Here is a 20,277-nt window from a genome sequence, read left to right as displayed (position 1 = left end):
GTGTCGTAGTGATGACGCTGAAGCCGGGATCGTTCGCCAGCTGTGAAACGGTACGTAATGCGCAAGTTTATGATCGAATCAGAGAAAAAATGCACAAGCGTGGTTTCTCGAGAGAGAGATCGCAGCTCATAAGCAAACTTGACACTGCTGAGATTACAAGTCACATCGATGTCACGTGTCTTTACGGCATTTTTACGGGTTGTGTGTGAACGCACTCTCTGATTCCGGAAAATCACTGGCAGTGTGAATGAACCAAAATCAAACGAACCCGGGTCAAATCCCGGGTCACTTTATCCGTGTATTTTCCGGAATCTCTGTGTGAAAGGGGCTATAGTGTAGCCAGGCGCGGATTTATGGGTGGGCCTGGGTGGGCACGTGCCCACCCAGATTGACCGGTGGCCCGCCCAATCAGATTAATAAAAACAATTTTAATTTTTAATTTTAATAATAATAATAATAATAATAATGAATTAATAAATAATGTCATTGTAATAGTTTCCTGAGGACATTTATGTACAATAGCTACGAAAAATAGCTACAAAAGAAAAATATTATGTCGGCATATCATGTGTCAGTCCAGTGATGCTATCACGCAACACCGCTCTCTGTGCGCGCACTGACTTAACGTTGTGATAGTCTACATGCGAGTCGCATAACAGACAGATGAACTTCAGGTTTAAAGCAGCCGGGAGGGCTGACTGACATGAGTACAAGGTAGTTAAATTCACTACCTAAGTACTGATCTGCTATAGTTGACATATTTATCAGGCGTGTTACATAGTCGTAATTTGCGGGTGGGGCGAGGGACATGTCCCCACCACTTTTTTAAACATCTCGCGGCACTAATGTACCAATTCTACAAATACATTAAACATCTCCAGTTAACCAGCAGAGCATTCATTTCGTTCGTTTGTTAAATAAGAGACGATCTAGCGCTGAACTGTGTTTTTTAAATCAAGTGATGAAAGTGCTCGTTGCCGCTGCGATCAGTGGCGCTGATACAGTGTTCTCTCGTGTGGCTCGTGCTTCAATCCGGACGCGCGCTTCAATCCGTTGCGGATACTCTATTCGTTCTGGTGAAATCACACATCATAATGCACACATGTCCCTCCTTGATATACAACCACTGATGAACATAATCAGTTTTGATGAGAAAAAAAACTAAACTGGTGCGGATTAGATCCCACAACCTCTGACACTGCTGGCGAAAGTTCTACCACTGGACCATTTAGGTGTACGTTGTTTGAATAGGCGAATCTATGTATTTTAGTCACACAAAAATTGTCAGCACTGACAAAATATATAAGGCTACATCTCATTAAACGACAAATTAAACACCATGTAGCCTACTATTTAAATCGATTGCTGGACATCGTAATGTTATTGTACAATGTACATATATCTAATTTAGCAAAGTTACGCCACTGGGCGTGTATATAAGCTTAAAAATCCGAGGCCCCCCCGTATATTCACCAGGCCCACCTATTAATGACATTCTGTATCCGCCACTGAGTGTAGCCCATAGACATCATATAGATATATAGAACCCTAACCCTATATAGATCTCTATATAATATCTATGGTGTAGCCTACCTTAAACACTTTAAAGGGGCCGTATGTAAGATTGTGGCCAAAACTGGTACTGCCTGCAATCGCTTTAAAATTGTACTGTAGAGCGGTGTATCCCCTCCCCCTCCCCCTGACTCGAGGTTGCCAGATAGGCTGCAGGATTCAGCAGTAGGCTGCTACGTAGCTGTGGTAACTAGAGCAGAGCTGGCAACCCGGATGCCGAAACACTACTGACTTCGTGATTGGTAGATAGGTGGAGGGTGGCGCTTCAGGCCAAAACACAAGATGACAACATCAACATCAGTTGAGGGCTGCAACTTCTCTTTTAAAATGACAATATCCTGGCCGGACTACTGTTGTCAGTTATATAAGTATTTGAAATGAACATGATTTCTTAATGTCTAGTGACATATCAGGGCCATTGTATGATTAATTGAAATACATTTCTTACATACAGCTCCTTTAAACTTTAAAACTAAAATAAATAAATCTTGAATATGTGGTTTTATTCTCACTGGTGTTATATTGTGCTCGTCCGATGTGACATATCGTCATATTTGATTTAATTTAATTTAATTTCTCTTCGCCTGCTCATCGAGTCCTTGGAAGGAGAACTAATTTGGATCTCGTTGAAGGACAAGCTCGCCCCCGAGACTCGAGCTTCAAGGCTAACTCCAGTCCCGAAAACGGAACTGGATAAAATAGAAGTAAATTATAATAAAAGAGAAGATAGGGGCGAAGAGGAAGAGTGGAATGACTGTCAGAAAGGGAGGTGGCTGTAATATGCACTTGTGTGATGATTGACAGGACGGAATGATATTTCACAACAGGATGTTATGAAAGGCAATTTTCGCCACATAAAAAAAAAAAAAAAGCTTTTGTAAATTATAATTGTCATTACAAAGTCATATATGAGAAGAAAAGTTAGAAATTAAAACAAATAGAATATGAATTAGTAGCTTAATTTTTCACTTTTTATGCCATAATTATGATTTACCATAGGGCACCACCAAATTCTTCTGCAGTCACTATGTGTCCACTAGAAGGCGCTGTTTTCAAAGAGATAATTATACAACACTAGTATTCAGGAATACAACAGCCTCTATGTGCCTGTCTATATTGAAGAACCTTTGTACGTGTGTGTGTGTGTTTGTGTGTGGAAAATGAGAAAGTGACCAAGGCCAAAAGAAAATATTCAAAATATGTATTTTCTTTTCCAGGGAAAAATGCAGCAGTTGAAAGAAGAGAAGAAAAGAAAACACACAGGCAGGTTTCCAAGCTTCTTTTACTGAGTGATGCATATTTCCAATCTGGCTCGCCGTCCCCGATCAGCATGCCAAACCAGAGCCTTCACCAAATGTGACTGTGAGAGCGTCTGTCTCCTGCGTGTCTAGACACTTTTTCTGCGAACTAGCCCAACTCGTTTTAGGCTTTCCATCACAGTGAGTAGCTAAAGTCAGTTTACCGGTCCCTTCATCTCTCTCTCTCTCCTTGTTCTTTGCTCAGTGACTTCTCAGTCATAATCATCATCATACATAAATACTCCTCCCTGCTCACCCACCCCCGCTCTTTCTCTCCTCTCTTTAATCTGAGATAAAAACGAGTAGACAGACTCCTCCTCCCTTCTCTCTCTCTCTCTCTCTCTCTCTCTCTCTCTCTCTCCTCCTGTCTCCCTCTCCTGTGTTCTTCCTCTCTGGACTCTTCTTGTGTGTTGCTCTGATGGAAATGTGGAGGATCTTTCTGTCTGTCTCTCTTGTGGTCCAGCACAGTTCAGCTGAAGAAGGTATGAAACTTCCTTTGCTCCCCCTGGTGCTCTCAGACCCCCATGTGTGTGTGCGTTTTGGGGGCTCCTACTGTCCGGTCCGGTTCAGAGTGTGTGTCAACATGTGTATGAGTCTCTGAATGAGTCTGTTTGTGGTTCGAACAGTTCACTTTCATTAACATCTGCACATGTGATCGCTGTGGTGCATGTGTTTGTGAGGCTGAAGATCTGAACAGCCCCTTGTACTGTATAATGAGTAGCTGTTTATGAGTTACTGTGAATTGAAGAGCTCTCTGTGGATCCTGCCAAGCTGCGTTTATGCTTAACAAAAGGGTGTAGAATAGAGCCAGCGGAGGGGTGAATAATTTGTTGTGTAACCTTTGTCTCTCTCTGACCCATGCAACCCCCCTTCTCAACTCTCTGCCCCCTTTTTTCTGATATTATAACTGTTATAAGCTCTCATTTTCCCCAGCCCGTTCAACCCTGTGATAATACAGACACCCCACTCACCCAATTCACTTCACTGTATATCTCTTTTTCTTTCTTTCTCTCTGTCTCATTTTTTTATTGGCTAAATGGTGTTTCCAGTCAATGCGTTGCAGACATGAGCAGTTTAAATAGATGGATTGATGAAGTTGGCATCTCATAGTGAGCTCTTGTGAAAAAGCTCTCAGTGACTCATTTTGTGTGTGTGTGTGTGTGTGTGTGTGTGCGTGTAAGGTATTTGGAATGCCAGAGTCGGCTATGAACATGCTTTTTCACAGAAGCTTATTTATCTCTGGGGTTTTTTCTAACTTATCTGAATCTGTTATCGTGCTTTGCATCTCTACTCGTATTAAAACACGTGTGATAAACGATACGACACTGTATGCATTGTAAAAATAAAAGTTAAAGGAACTATTTCTACCTGATCTGACTGACAAAAATGACTATTTTGGTGGAACAAAGGAATATTGCTAAAATCGCATTGGTCAATCAATTGGTAGACTACCCTGCATAGTACTATATAGTCTTTTAGTGGGACCCCCCCCCCCAACCACACACACACCCCTTCTACACAGGTAGTCAGGTTGATTCTATCTAGTTTCACTTGCATAATCACTATTACCAATTGTTAATAAATCAGTTATAATTTCAAAGTGCTTTATTGGCATGATTTTTATACAAAATTGCCAAAACGTCAGTGCACTGCACGCATATAAAAAAACCAGTGACAAAAAAAGAAAAGAAATAATAATAAAAAACTTTTTTTTATTATTATTAAAATAATTGTAGGTAGGAACTAGGAAGGCAAATAAATAATAATAAATAAATAACACTTTTATTCTTCGAGGTGATGAACATATTATGTATAATGTTCAACACTGATAATAAATGTTTCTTGAGCAGCAAATCAGCATAATAGAATGATTTCTGAAGGATCATTTGGAATTTATTGAAAACTACTTATTTTAAATTGCAATACATTTCATAATATATATATATATATTTTTTGTTGATCAAATTAATGCTTTGATTAAAAGCATTATCTTACATTAAAAGCATTATCTGAAAGAAATATCTTCCTAAAGGATTTAAAAATCGTATTCACCACAAATGTTCAAACGGTTGTGTGTTTGTGTTTGTGTTTGTGTGTGTGTGTACACACACATTTGAGCTCTTTTCCCCAAATTGCACTAATTCTATATTAACCACTGCTGCACATCAGTCCCATAACACAGACTCATACCTCTAATGATTCTAGGTTGTTTCCTCAAGGCCATAACTCTAAACTAATTCAGCAAACCCCTTTACCTGCTCTCCTATAGCAAAATGCTATACCTTTCATCACATTTAACTAGTCCACAGCCATTCCCTCAGGCCCATAACTCTGAACTAATGCAGTTGTACCTGCTGTCCTAGAGCAAAGGCCTGTACCCTTCATCACCTTTAATTAACTCAACAGCCATTCATATAGATGCTGCCTGTCTATTCACATAGAGTCCCCTGCCTTCAAGATCGCCGGAAGGCTTTTGTTGGTCTACTAGTGACGATGATCACATCAGACACAGACGCTCTAAATATATATATTTAGTCTTTTGTAATTAAAAATAAATAAAAATGAATAATAAATAGTTTCACTGCCCAATACATACAGTGACACCTAGTGGTGTGAATGTAACATCAACAGAAGTTTTCAGTTTCAGTTGTTTGTAGTCAGCAATCATTAATTTATTTTGTAAGCAAAGGTGTCAGGTAACAAGGGGGGTACCAAGATAAACCGGGTAGTATTTAGCTGGTCATGTGATCTTAAAATTGTGGTTGTATAAGGCCCCCATAAGGCTACCAAGTCTTTCAGTAATATGATTTCAAATGTATTTTTATGGAAGTTTGTTTCCGCCACGGAATAAAAAAATGTAAAAGATAATTGCAAATTTATATCTCACAATTCTGACTTTTTTCTCTCGCAATTGCGAGTTTCCTATATCTCGCAATTCTGACTTTTTCTCGCAATTGCGACTTTATACCACACAATTCTGAGAAAAAATTGCAAGTTAAAAAGTCGCTTTTTATATTTTTTATTCTGTGTCAGAAACAAGCTTCCATAATTTTTCAAAATTACTGAATGCAAAAATAATCTCTACTAGACAACAAATGATCCTACCCGACCGTTTAAAAGTTTGGGCCCAGTAAGATTTTTTTTGTTTGTTTGAAATAAATTAATACTTTTATTCCACAAACATGCATTAAATTGATCAAAAGTGACAGTATATACTTTTATAAGGTTACAAAAGATTTTAAATGCCGTTCCTTTTAACTTTAAATTTTCAACATTGATAGTAATAAATGTTTCCTGAGCACCAAATCAGCATGCTAGGGTAATTATGATTTGCCATCATATATTAAAATAGAAAATAGTTATTTGAAATCTTAATAATATTTTGCAATGATATTTTACTTTATTTTTGATCAAATTATTGCAGCCTTGCTCAGCATAAGACACTTGTTTGAAAAAACACTTTTTTTTCTTTTTTTTTGTAAAATATCCTTAAAACAATATATTTTCTTAAGATAATATATAAAAAAAAATTGAGAATATATATGCTTACCAAACTGGCATTTTTGTTGGTGTATGCAGAAACTTTACTAAATTTGATAGATTTATGATTAAAATAATTTAAAAAAGGGGGTAAGAAAAATAAATAAGTTAATAAGTAAATAATAAGTAACTTAAGATAATATTCTCTGACCACAAGTTTAAATATCTCCAAGTATTTTTGCTTTTCAAGTTAATTTAGAATTTTTACTGAAAAACTGAAAATTCCAAATAAAGCAGTCAAAACTTTTATCAAAACACAATCTAGCTCAGCGAGAGAGAGAGAGAGTTTATGCCTGCTGCAATCTTGTCAGTCTGGACTGAAGACAGTGCCATAGGGTCAGTCCGGTCTGGTTGTAAAATCGACTGTGCTCTCCTTTAGTGGTAATTAGCCTCCACTTGACTCTTCAGGGGTGTTGTTGAAAAGGAGATTGTATGTGCAGACAGGGCTGAGTGTAAATGCACACAGCAGGGTGTTCCTCACTGAGAGAAACAGAACGGTTTAAAAGCCTCACATTCTGGTAAAAGCAGCTTTTACACCCACGCCCCTGTGAAAAGAGGGAGATGTGAAGGAGGTGAGGAGGATGGAGAGGTGCAGTGAGAGTGGAGAAGAGCACAGTTTCATGTCATGTCTCACACAGGGCCATGAAAAGGTCCCTGAGGCTGCACAGCTTGGGCTTCACTGAGTTTTTTCCCCCTTATTGCTAGCCCTGTTTCATGTCCAGTTCTTCTCAGGTTGGATATACAGTATATTTGTGTGTGTACGTGACCTCCTCATGGGGTATCCTGCTGTCAGTATATTGAGTCACGCTGCTGAGCTCTCAGATCTGTACCCATCCAAGCTCAAACTGTTGCCCCAGGCCAAAATGCATCACCCTGTTCTGTTCCATCTTCAGCTGCAATAGCAACCCCTCCCCTAGCCAGCTTCAGTCGCTCACACCTTAAGGTAATTTGATTACTAAAAATACTGGTTAAATATGTCTTTTTCTTTTGCAGTGAACTCTCATTTGCAAGCCTGTAATATAATTTATGAAGTCATAATTGTAAGATGTAAAATCGATATAAAATCCTAATTTAAATGTAAAAGAATGTAAAAAAATAAAAAATAAAAACCTGTGAGATATAAATTGCAATACTCACAAATAAATGACAAATAAAATAAGACATAATGTTGCAAATGTGAAATTAAAAGTTGAAATTGTGAGATATAAAGTTCCAATTATGAGAAATAAAGCCCCAATTGTAAGATACATTCTGAAGACACATTTATGAGAAATAAAGTCGCAGTAAATAAAATATAAAATTGTGTAATATTAGGATGTAATTTTAGGAATAAAATTGCAATTGTGAAGTTGCAGTGGTGAGATATAAAGTTGCAATTATGAGATTAAACAATCACATTGTGAGATATAAATTGCAAGTGTGAAATATGTCACAATTAAGAAATAATGTTGCAATTATGAAAAATAAAGTTGCAATATAAAATCACTCTGTGAGATTGAAATTGCAATTGTGAAATATTAAGTCACAATTATGAGAAATAAAGTCACAATAGATATAAAATCACATTGTGGATATAATATTGTAATGGTGAGATATAAAGAGATATAAAGTTACAATTAAAAGAAATAAGATGATAACTGTGAAATTATGAGATGAAAATAAAGTCACAATTACCATAAATAAAAACTATGATTTTATATCTTACAGCTGTGACATATAAACAGGCAATAAAAATCGCATTTGGAATTATAAATTGCAATCGTGAAATACTTAGTCACAATTATAAAATAATGTTGCAATTGTGAAATATAAATTTGCAGTTGTAAAATATAAAGTCATAATTGGGAGAAATCAAGTCTCAATTGACATAAAATCACATTGTGAGACATAAAATTGTAGTCATGAAATATTGTCAAAATTATGAGAAATAAAGGAGCAATTGTGAAATATAAATATCATATTGTGAGATTTAAAGTCTCAGTTATGAGATTAAAAAAAACGTCACAATAACCAGAAACAAAGTCTCGATTGTAGAAGCCATAATCTTCTGGTCAGTGATTCGACATATGGTGCAACAGCATTTCAGGCGACCTTGTGTTCCTTTCCTTCCCCTGTCCTGTCCTTCTCTCCTCCCCAATCACTTCCTGTCTCTCTTTCATTATACTGTTGAATAAAGCCCCAAAATATAATGTGCAGTTGTTACTTTAACACAATTTTTTTTTGCCTGATCTGACTCTAAAACCACTTCTTTTCGTTGTTTCCATATAAAGCCCATTTCTGAGTACCTGGCAAAACATTACAGTGTAGTCTATGTAGCAAAATTGTGGTCTTAAACGGTCGCCCCATGGCAGTAACATGCTGGATGCACAACAATCACATAAGAAGCCCTTTGTACTTCAGAAAAAAGAGAGGAAAAGTCAGCCCGCTAAGAGCAACGATGGCAGAACATCATGAGCTGTTTATTACTGTACGTTCCAACATTCGGCCTCCATCGCTGCAAGGGAAGATTTTTAGGACACCGCATGAAATGCGTGTTGTGCTCAACTCGGCTAACGTGGCTAAATAAAGGCTGGATACAAAAGCGAAAAGAATAAAGCACTTCACGCTTCCCTTGTGAATTGGTGTGTGCACAGGTCAAGCCATCGATGAGATCAAGCAGAAAAATACAGCGCGCCTCTAGGGCCAAATGAGAGCCGTCCAGGTCCAGAGCTGCAGGCTGTAGGAGAAGAAGGGTTCTGCCAGTGTTCTAGTGAGTCATACGCAGCGTTTTGTGGAGAGAGACAGACTATATAAAAGCTTCAATTCAAGATAAACCCGAAATATGGAGTTTTGATAACATTCACTGACGTGCGTGAGCTTAAATCTGGAATTGTGCTAATCCCTGTCTCGCTCTTGCCATCTCTCTCTGTGGTTTGGTGGTAATGAGGGAGTGACTGCGTGTGTCCTGGGGTGGCTGTCTGTACACAGAGACATCTGGAGCAAATTAATGAGAACCTGCCAATGTTACATACACGAATATGCATGAAACACACACACTGCAACCAAAAGAACACTAAATTGGATGCAATGTCACATTAGCACTGTCATGCCCATCTGGATTCATGAGTGTGCTGAACATATTTTAAAGATGTTAAAGCTTTAAAAGAGTTCAAGTACATGTGTTTGAAGGCATATAGATCGAGCAAGTATGTGTTTCTTGAACTACTGGCTCTTGTGGACATACAGGCCTTGTCTACACTAATACGTTTTCGTTTCGTTTAGTCTTTTTCTCTCTGTTTTGGCCTTCCGTCCACACAAAGAAGGCCTTTTTGTCCTGTGAAATCTGCTTTTTATTGTTCTTCGAAACACAAATAAAGAATGAAATCTGAGAGATATCTGTCCCTCCATTGACAGCTACGCAACTACCCCTTTGACGCTTCAAAAAGTTCACAATGAGAACGTATAACTGATCTATATGAAACGAACGGTTTAGTCCAAAATTTCTGAAGAGACACAATCACTTTATTTGATAAACAGATTGAATTTAGGCATGTATTCACATATAGACATTGATCAGAAAACATAAACAGAAGCTCAACTGAACATGCTTGACACGCAAGAACAAACCTCCTTGATTTTTGCAGAAGCTCAAACGTGCTGCGTAACACATGAGAATGAACCTCATTGGTTCTCACAGGTCAAGGGAACATGCTTGAGCTTCTGTTTACCACAACTGATGTGCGAGTTGATGAAAGTTTATATGTGAATAAAAGCCTAAACTCAATCTGTTAATCATATATAGCGATCGTGTCTCTTCAGAAAATGTGGACTAAACCACTCAATTCAAATGGATTAGTTTTAGTGTGAGCTTTTTGAAGTGTCAAAGTGGTAATTGCATAGCTGTCAATGGAGGGACAGAAATCGCTCAGATTTCATTAAAAAATATCTTCCTTTGTGTTCCAAAGATGAATGAAAATCTTACGGGTTTGGATGGAATGACATGAGAGTGAGTAAATGATGACAGAATTTTTATTTTTGGGTGAACTATCCCTTTCATGTGACCTTCATATAACAAAAAGAAGGTAAAATCTGTTTGTTTCCTTTGCTCTGTATTTTTGACCAACAAATACATTTTGCTTGCATTTGATCACACCTATGAGCTAAACTCTTGCTGTATGTGCGCATATGTGTGTAAGAGGCTCTTCTAGAAAAGTGTTGGAATAAAACACTCACACCTCACTACTACACCAGGATTAACATTGTAGAGAGTTGTCTTGAGTGAGACTGACTAATCAAGCGTGAACTGACACAGCGCGTTAACACTTCTGAGAACCAAGAAAGCCAAATACACGCATACTCTCGCCCTATAAAAGAACAGAAAGCATTACCCTTTCATCAGCAACCACATATCCCAGAGTGAGAGCAAGCATGAGCACTCAAGTGAACAACTCACAGAGACCCACCACTGCTAATGCAGGACACCCACACATCATGTTAATACACAGCACACAAAGGCAATGATAATAAAGGACTGTTTATATATTATATGTCTGCTGAACAACATGGTAGGATAGACTCAAGTTACTCTAATACTCTAAAACTCTTTACTCCAAGTAATATTTCTTAGGGTTGGTTTATATACATGTCAAACTATATGGGGTAAGTTGTCACATAGACAACCAGCCATTGAACAGACTATTAAATTGGCTTGCCAGGCTATAAAACAGTTCAAACAAACAAACATATAAATAGAAAGGAAGAATATAAAAATGTAAAATGTAAAAAGAAAATTAGATTCAAAATCGCCAATTACTTTGTCTATTTTCACCCTTTCAAAAGTGTTTTTAATGTGTACATTAATAACAACAATAATGTGCATCTCAGAACAAAACCCAGTAGCGGTGTTTGAACCCTGAATAAAAATGTAATTTTGAACAACTCGGTTGAGTGATTGATTCAATGACTTACTCATAAAGACTGACCTACTGGCATAATGGTTTAACCTGCAGAAAGAGTGAAAATCCCCACCACTAATGAAAATTTAAGGGCCTGAAATTAATGTTGTATAAAGAAAAATATAATGTTTTGGCCGACATTAACTGTAATTAATCAATTGTATCTAACTCCAACATATGAAACAAATGTGACATCTTGCCCCAAATTTGTAAGAAATCAACTTGCCTTAGAAACACAGTTCAACCAATTATATAACCAATTATACAGATGGCTCTTGTATATGCAAATAAGATAATTTACGAATTTGGAGGGGGAAAATGCGCCCCTGGTCTCCTCTATAGGTCAAAAATCACTACAACTTATATCTTTACCCTCTCACACGCACCATCTGTCATTATGTTTCTGTCTCTAGCTGCATGTCTCTCTTTCAGTGCTCCTGTGTGTCTCAGCTTTTTAAACAAACATTGTCTCTCTCTCCCTCTCTCTCACATCAATAATGTAACTAAATGTATCTCTGTGTTTAAACTCTGACAGGCCCTTCTGTCACTTTCCTGTTTAATAATAAACAGAAAAAGAGGGGGACAGAGAGACAGAGTGAAGGGGACAGTGTGTGTGTGCAACACAGGAATGAGAATGATATGCCAGTGGAGTGCATTACTCTAGCACTTACTTACTTGGTTTGGCCCACACAGCAGATTTTGCTTCCATCAGTGTGCAAACAGCCCCATCTCTCTGCATCACAATGGACCCACTGAGTGCAGCCCGGCACTTCATACATGTCCACGCTCAGGGTTACGGGCTACCTGAGAATCTATTTAGGAGTTCGGGTCATACACTTTTAATTACAGTTAGGGAACTCGGAACAAGTCAAATGGATGAAACCCTGGATGAAACCATTTTAAACTGAGATTAAACAGATTAGTAAATAACAGACTAAAACTGTGAGCAGAGTTAATCTTGTTGAAGCCACTGCTCTGTGTGTCTTTCTCAATATATTTCATCATGCATTTTTGTGAAAAACATGGAAATATCACTATCCCTTTGAATAGCACATGCGAATCTCCTTAAATAAATATCATTATTTGGTTAAAATCAAATGAAAACATATCTGGCATTGTGTGTAAAAATGTGCACTTCTCTGAATATAATTAGAAGAAAACAGTGGTGTAAAGTATTTGAGTAAATGTAATTAGTTACTGTACTTAAGTATGTTGTAGTCCTTTTTAAATATCAAACTGTCTTGTGATTTCGAATGTTTCGTTTATTTCAATGGTTTCCTGCTAGAGGCGATGATTTCTGTGAACCCATGAACCAGCGTCTGGACGGTGTTTACCTGATCTCAGATCAATTTTATAAATTTGTAGACATTTGATGACACATTTGAATAGTAAAAAGGAAGAGTTGTTGTTAAAAGTTTTCTTATTGATCAGATTAAGCAAGCTCTCCAAAAAAAAAAAAAGATTAGTTAATTTCATTTAATAGATTACACCATAAATAAAACATTTGTAATTGGTTTGTAAGAAGGTGTTTTTATGCATGTTTGGGCTGAGTTTTTACTGCATTTACAATGTTCTAACAAGCAGGGGTCACCAGTGTGTGGAATTTTGAACGCTTCAAAATTTTGCGAAGGATTTGGTTCAATAGATTCAAAGTTTCGAAAAGCTTAATTTCTGCCATCACTTCCATCTACAGAGCATTGAAGGTACTATGTTTTGTGCATTTGCCCTTACTCAACCAAACTAGTTAACAAGCTGCTTTACATGAAGGTGCATTAGCAGGTAGTTGTTGAATCGCAAGTGTTTCATATGTGAGATGAGGATGTGGCTGCATTCGGTTGAATCCATCCGCTATGATATCTTTAAGAAGGATATTGGTTTACTTGTGCCCTTTTTGAGCACTTGAGCTTAACTGAGACTTGAGTGTCTAGACCAATTGTTCCCAACCTTTTTCAACTCGCGGCCCACCCAACCAAACACGTAAGTTTCCATGGCCCACTGCAAGAATTTTAACTGAAATTTTAAGTTAGTTCAGTAAGTTCACCCAAAAATTGAGGTCTCTCAGAGGTCACTCTTCCGCCGGAACTAGACTTGCGTACGGCCATTACCGGAAGCCAGTGATTTATAGTTTATAAAGTTATAAATATGGATATTTTTCTTACTAAAACGCATCGCATCGCTTCAGAAGGCCTCACGCGTACGTGACCGTTAATCAATGAAGCTGTCTACACTGCACAATAAATCTCTTTACATCGTGTCTACACTTTGTTCAAATGAGAGGATTCTCAAGCTTGCATAATTCAGCACTGAACAAAAACTATAGTGTTTTGAATGGTGAGTGGATTGACTAACTTAATCACCTCTGATTAGCCATTGCGTTCAAGAAATCAACAGATATGTCTGTGATTGGCTGCACTGCCCAACACTGCAAAAGCACGTTGTAAATCAAAACATTTGACGTTCTCCATAGCATGTTGGACTGGAGAGAAGAAAGTTGCACTACGGTATTTTCTTCGTTTAGCTTTATTTTTAGTCTTTTTGATGTCAGGCATTAATGAAGGTTTATCCTTACTTGTAGATGAAGAAACATATGCATTTGTCCTTTTCAGCATCTCTGTTGAGAACCATTTATCCATGTTTAAATCTGTTTTACCCTATAGACTACAATTGGTCATATAAAAAATGTTGTCCCGTCCCTGTGAATTTCAGTAACAGCCCTGACCCAGAATCATCCCTCTGTTCATTCCACGCTAACAGATGGAGAGGCCATCTGTAAATGATGATTTTGAGTTTCTGGAGACAGTTTTAGATCCTTTTAGCACTGTAGACCTGTTAATGATATAAATAAAGCCTTAAATTACCTTTAGAAGCCATAGTTGTGTTGGACTCAGATTTCAATTGCAGGTTTGATCATGTTGAATTTGCCAATTGAAGAATCACATTCACTCCCCACATGAACTAACAAACAGTGATGTTTACACAGTATTTCAAGGTAAATTTCCGCATAACGATCCACAGTATGCATGATTTAATTTTTACAGTTAAAAATTAAAGTATTGTTAAAATACAGTTCATACACATTGTATGTGCCTTACTTGCATGTATAAAGGCAGATATAAGAGAATTAGAATCATTTTAAATCATCCTGTGTATAATGAGGTCAAAAGGACCTGTGTGTGTGTGTGTGTGTGTGTGTGTGTGTGTGTGTGTGTGTGTGTGTGTGTGTGTGTGTGTGTGTGTGTGTGTGTGTGTGTGTGTGTGTGTGTGTGTGTGTGTGTGTGTGTGTGTGTGTGTGTGTGTGTGTGCGTGCGCGTGCGTGTGCGTGTGTGCGTGCGTGTACGTTATAGGAAGCATTTTATAACGTTAGGTTTATTTTGCTATCCTAACTATGCACAATTATATGGACAGTTACATTTCATTATTTTCATTTAGCATTGTTTTTCCCCCTGCTGTTCCTGATTAAATATCTTTATGAACAATATCATGAAAATTGTAACGCTTAGTGGGATTCCTTGTGGCTGTCCTCTCACTTGACACTAATCGACTGACTAATTACAAACACCAAACTTAGTCATTTAAAAAAATTAAATTGTTCTGCAACATTCATTAAATTAGTTTGAAAGGATGCATGAAATGCCAGAGAGCAATGTACTGAATGCTGCTTATCCGCTAAGTGGTCAAGAGTCACTAAAACTATTAACATGTCGCATCAGCATGAATTTCAACTGCTTTAGGGAAGATTGCATTCAGGAAAAATAGAGACTTTAAAATAAAAAGATTACTTTACAAAAAGCTGAAAAATCCAAAATAATTTGCATAGTTAATTAACATAAAACCTTTATGATAATAGTGATTATTTTTAAAGTCACCATGAAATCAAAATTGACGATTCTTGTTTTTTTTGTTTTTTTTATGGAATAATGCAGTATTTATTATAAAACAATTTATCCATGCACATCATTTAAAAAAAATAATGTGTACGGATGTACGTCGCAATAGGGAAAATAAGACTCGTAACTTCCGTTTCACGCTGTCCAAGTACTAATGTTAAATATTAAAGGGATAGTTCACTTTGAAATTAATTTTTGGTATGTTTTAGCTTATCTCAAGGGCATCCAAGATGTACGTGTCTTTTTTTCCGCAGTAGTTTCAATTTTGATATTTTTAGGTCAAACCGTTCTTGTCTGTCAGTCATATAATGCAGGTCTGTGGTCACCACCTCAAAGAGCATGCACAGTCCAAATTAAAACAATTCCCCATCGTCCAAATTAAACAATTCCCCATCGTAAGTACACATTGATGGCCTAAGACACGAAACGAGCGGTTTGTGTGAGAAAACGAACAGTATTTATATCGTTTTTACCTCTTATACACAGCCATGTCGAAGTGATCTGATCTGACGTGTACGCAGACTGGTGCATAGATATATACACACTAGATGTCGCCTTGTCTACGGCAGTTCATTGGAACGAATGTCTTTAAGGCGACATCTAGTGTATATATCTATGCACCAGTCTGCGTACACGTCAGATCAGATCACTTCGACATGGCGTTTCGTGTCTTAGGCCATCAATGTGTACTTACGATGGGGAATTGTTTAATTTGGACGACGGGGAATTGTTTTAATTTGGACTGTGCATGCTCTTTGAGGTGGTGACCATAGATCTGCATTATATGACTGACAGACAAGAACGGTTTGACCTAAAAATATCAAAATTGAAACTACTGCGTAAAAAAAGACACGTACATCTTGGATGCCCTTGAGGTAAGCTAAAACATACCAAAAATTAATTTCAAAGTGAACTATCCCTTTAAGGAATACATAATCCTTTAAAAGCACAACATTTCTAAACACTCTGTTATAAAGTGCCCTTTTTTCATGTTCACTGTGTACTAAAGAAAAAAAAAAAAAGTAAATCTCTCCCAAATCCCTGCCCTGCATGTTCCAAGCCATCACTGTCTTCAGGAGGAAGAGAAACGATGCATAAGAACCAAATAGAGAGAGACAGACAGGAGGGAAATGATAGATTGGCAGAGAGATTTGTGAGGTCCCCATCTGTGAACATAATCTAAAAAAAATCTGTTTACTCACAAGCGGGAGAGAGAGAGAGATGGAGGGGTGGATTTAGTGTAAGCCACAGAATAATATCAGTTTCTTGGTTTTAAGGGCAGATAGAGGAGGGAGGGGGAAGGCAGAATTAAAAACACTCTCATCCTCAGTACTGTATATATGACAGCTGTGTGTGTGTGTGAGGCTTAGGCCTTCTGTGAATGTGTTTTATATGACTGCGCTTGTTTTGTGTTTGCTCAGTTTTGTTTGTTCAATTTAAGACTTTAGGTTCTTTACACGAGGGTTTGACCCATTTCACGCTGCCCCAGAGGAGCCAGAGCTCAGCCGCCCCTCATCTGGAAAATATGTGGTATTAAATAAACATGTACTATTTCAGAAATAATTCATTTGTAAATGGTACAATTGATTCCAGATAAGAATTCACTCGCTTCTTTTATTCCTCTTTTCACTCTCTCTCTCTCTCTGTCGGTGATAAACAGTTCATTAGATGAATGTCAGAGCAAGCATGAGATTATGGGAAACGACAGTTTAGATGCCCGATTCCTGTCATATCAACCTTTGCTGTATTATGAATTTTGACATAAGTTATCCCTGTGGCTCATTTTTCATATAGGAAGTTGACAGATGCATTCCAGTGTCATGCACATTTTAGCAATGCATTCCCGGGGACAATCTTGTATTTTCCTGCTGGCACAAAGCTAAGTCTGAGACCACTGGTAAAATGCTTCTATTATGCTATTTTAAAGGTTCCTAATTTTGTTTTGGAGGTCTCCTAAAATTTCACCAACTCGAATTTTACGAGGTGGCTAATTCGTACGAATTCATACGACCTCACTCGTACGAATTAGTAAGATTTTTGCTAAATTGTACATATTTTACGTGTTGCCCCCGACTACCCCTGACCCCGCCCCTAAACCTAACCATCACGTGGGTTTAGACAAATTGTACGAATTCGTACGAATTAGCCACCTTTTAATCACTCGTACGAATTTGTACGAATTAGTTGTGAGATAGCGTTGATTTCACTGCACCCAAGGTTGAAAAACACTTTAATTTTCTCATAATATACAGTACATTGCAAATTGATTCTTTCTTTTAAGAGACAATAACTTTATTTGCTATGCACTTTGATCTTTAAAACATTTTACATTGACAAACAGCTATATTACATTACATAGCCTACTGCATGAAAGGTAATATTCAGAAAAGTATAATGGGGCACTTAAAAAAAACTAATTTATCTATGTATCTTTTCAGTGTTAATCAGTTTTGGTCCTAACCAGCCTTGATAGTGTAAGCCCGTCTAAATAGGTCCAATGGCGGCATCCGATAGAACAGGTGATGCGTTACTGTCTTTTCCACGTGGCAAAGTAATTTCATTTCATTTAAGCTTTTATCTGACTCCATTTTATAAAGCCCTCGAATTTAGGTTAGATTGCCAATTGTTTATTGGTCAGTTATATAATAATTCGTTACATTTATATAGCGCTTTTTCTGAGACCTCAAAGCGCTTTACATAGATGGGGGAATCTCCTCAACCACCACCAATGTGCAGCATCCACTTGGATGATGCGACGGCAGCCATATTGCGCCAGAACGCCCACCACACACCAGCTTACTGGTGGAGAGGAGACAGTGATGAAGCCAATCAGTATATGGGGATGATCAGGAGGCCATGATGGACAGAGGCCAAGGGGCAAATTTGGCCAGGATGCCGGGGTTACACCCCTACTCTTTTTCGAAGGACATCCTGGGATTTTTAATGACCACAGAGAGTCAGGACCTCGGTTTAACGTCTCATCCGATGGACGGTGCTCTTTTGGCAGTATAGTGTCCCCGTCACTATACTGGGGCATTAGGACCCACACAGACCACAGGGTGAGCACCCCCTGCTGGCCCTAACACCTCTTCCAGCAGCAACCTGGTTTTCTCAGGAGGTCTCCCATCCAGGTACTAACCAGGCTCAGCCCTGCTTAGCTTCAGTGGGCAACCAGTCTTGGGCTACAGGGTGATATGGCTGCTGGCTAATAGTTAAGCAATACATTTGATTGTTCCTTTTAACTCTTTACTTTATATTTTACTTGTTCATTAGGAAGCTATGTCTCACGCTGGCCGTTTAAGCGGATCTCACGATCACAAACTCGCCAGTCTGATAGACAACCAGAGGTTATGGCTAAAGCAGTTCAACAATGCTGCATACTCGCTTGCTATTGTTAAAAAGTACCCATGTAGCCCCCTACAGTCACCCATATAACAACTTAGTTAAAGCCCGAACAATAACCAGAGATTATGACTAGTACATTACGATAATGCTGCTTTAATGCTTGCTATTACCTAAAATAGTATTTTTATTTAGCCCCCTATTTGCGACTGCATAACAACTTAGTTAAAATCACGCAGTTTGTCAGGAATCTAGAATCCCACCAGATGTGCCTCACTCACACTCCATCTAAACTGGGATCTAGGATGTACTTAACCCTTGACACAGATTTGTGGAAACCTAAGACTTCACTTAATCTACTTGAGAAAATTATTTCAGAGTAATTCAGAATAAAATCAAATGTAACAATTTATTATGTCAGGTAAATATATCATGCCAATTTCATAATCAGTTCAAAGGTAATCAATACAATAACATCAAATGCTCAGAGATAAAGAGTAAAAGATGTTGGCTAAACCTGACATTTAGAAAAATACATAGTGCTGAAGTATTTGAGGTCCTTCAACATTATGGGCTGATCTGAGTTACAGAATCGCCCTGAGCCTCTTGTTGCATTTCTTTATATAGACAGAAACTTCTTTCATATGGAAACATTTGCTAACAATGGGATTTTGCATTCAGAGTTAACACCTTTTGGGAGCAGGATGTAATTTGCCTGGAAGACACACCCTCCTCTGTGTGCGAGTTATCTCTAAACTCTTAAGATTTTTATTACCTTTTGGTTTACTTCTTTGGGAATGAGAACTTTGTACCAGTCGCACTGAGACTTTTCAAATGATACCAAACATGTGTAATACTGTATGCTAATTATTCACATTAAACCATATAGATTTTTGGTTGAATATGGTGATCTCAGCGTGAGAGAGAGACAACATGGGGAGGTGATTGACTCTTGGATGCTAGTTTCTCAAGAGAGAGTCAAATGTTAATTTCGAGAAAGGTCCTTTGTCTTCTCGGGGAGTGGTCGTTCCTCAACCAGACTGCCCGGCATTTTCTAATTTCTCAATTCTTACAATAGGGAATTCTTATATAGAAACGGTTTCTATTTCTGTAATGTTGTGGCCAGAACTAGAAAAAACTGTCTCAGGTACTGATCATATCCTTTATTTAATGGTAAGGTTTAATGTGTGTTTAAATATAATTTTGCATGTCCATTATTTCAATAAAATCGACCCTTTTTACAGACAGTGGTGACTTGGTAAATCTAGCAAAGTTTTTCATATTTTAATGTTTAAAAAACATAATGAACATTTATAACATACATTTATATATATATATATATATATATATATATATATATATATATATATATATATATATATATATATAAATGTATGTTATAAATGTTCATTATGTTTTTTAAACATTAAAATATGAAGTGCTATTTATAAAGTGCTATATAAATAAATGTATTTTTTTATTTATTATACTGATATATATATATATATATATATATCAGTATAATAAATAAAAAAATACATTTATTTATATAGCACTTTTTACAATACAGATTGTTTCAAAGCAGCTTTACAGAGATAACAGGAAAATATTGCAACAAAGTTTATTTCCAGAAGAGAGTGGCATCAGTCCAGCTTAAGTCAGTTCAGTGATGTTTCATTTTTGTTGTAAAAAAGTTATTAATTT

General features: G+C 37.3%; 1 protein-coding gene across 5 annotated transcripts in view; it reads left to right on the top strand.

Moving 5' to 3' along the window:
• Positions 1 to 20,277, top strand: part of ephb6 (eph receptor B6) — a 56,210-nt gene that overhangs the window by 1,814 nt on the left and 34,119 nt on the right. For 2 of the 5 annotated variants that reach the window (XM_082151013.1, XM_082151012.1), the window contains exon 2: positions 2,790 to 2,835. In XM_082151013.1, the coding sequence (XP_082007139.1) occupies positions 2,790 to 2,835 (46 nt within the window). Of the gene's footprint in view, positions 1 to 2,789; positions 3,012 to 3,194; positions 3,353 to 20,277 lie in introns of those variants that run through there. The other 3 variants (XM_082151015.1, XM_082151016.1, XM_082151014.1) reach the window with 2 other exon arrangements.

Source organism: Leuciscus leuciscus (genome assembly GCF_965113295.1).
Source record: "Leuciscus leuciscus genome assembly, chromosome: 20".
Classification (NCBI taxonomy): Eukaryota; Metazoa; Chordata; class Actinopteri; order Cypriniformes; family Leuciscidae; genus Leuciscus; species Leuciscus leuciscus.
Note: the sequence above shows the minus strand (reverse complement) of the source record. Positions and strands in the feature narration are given on the sequence as shown.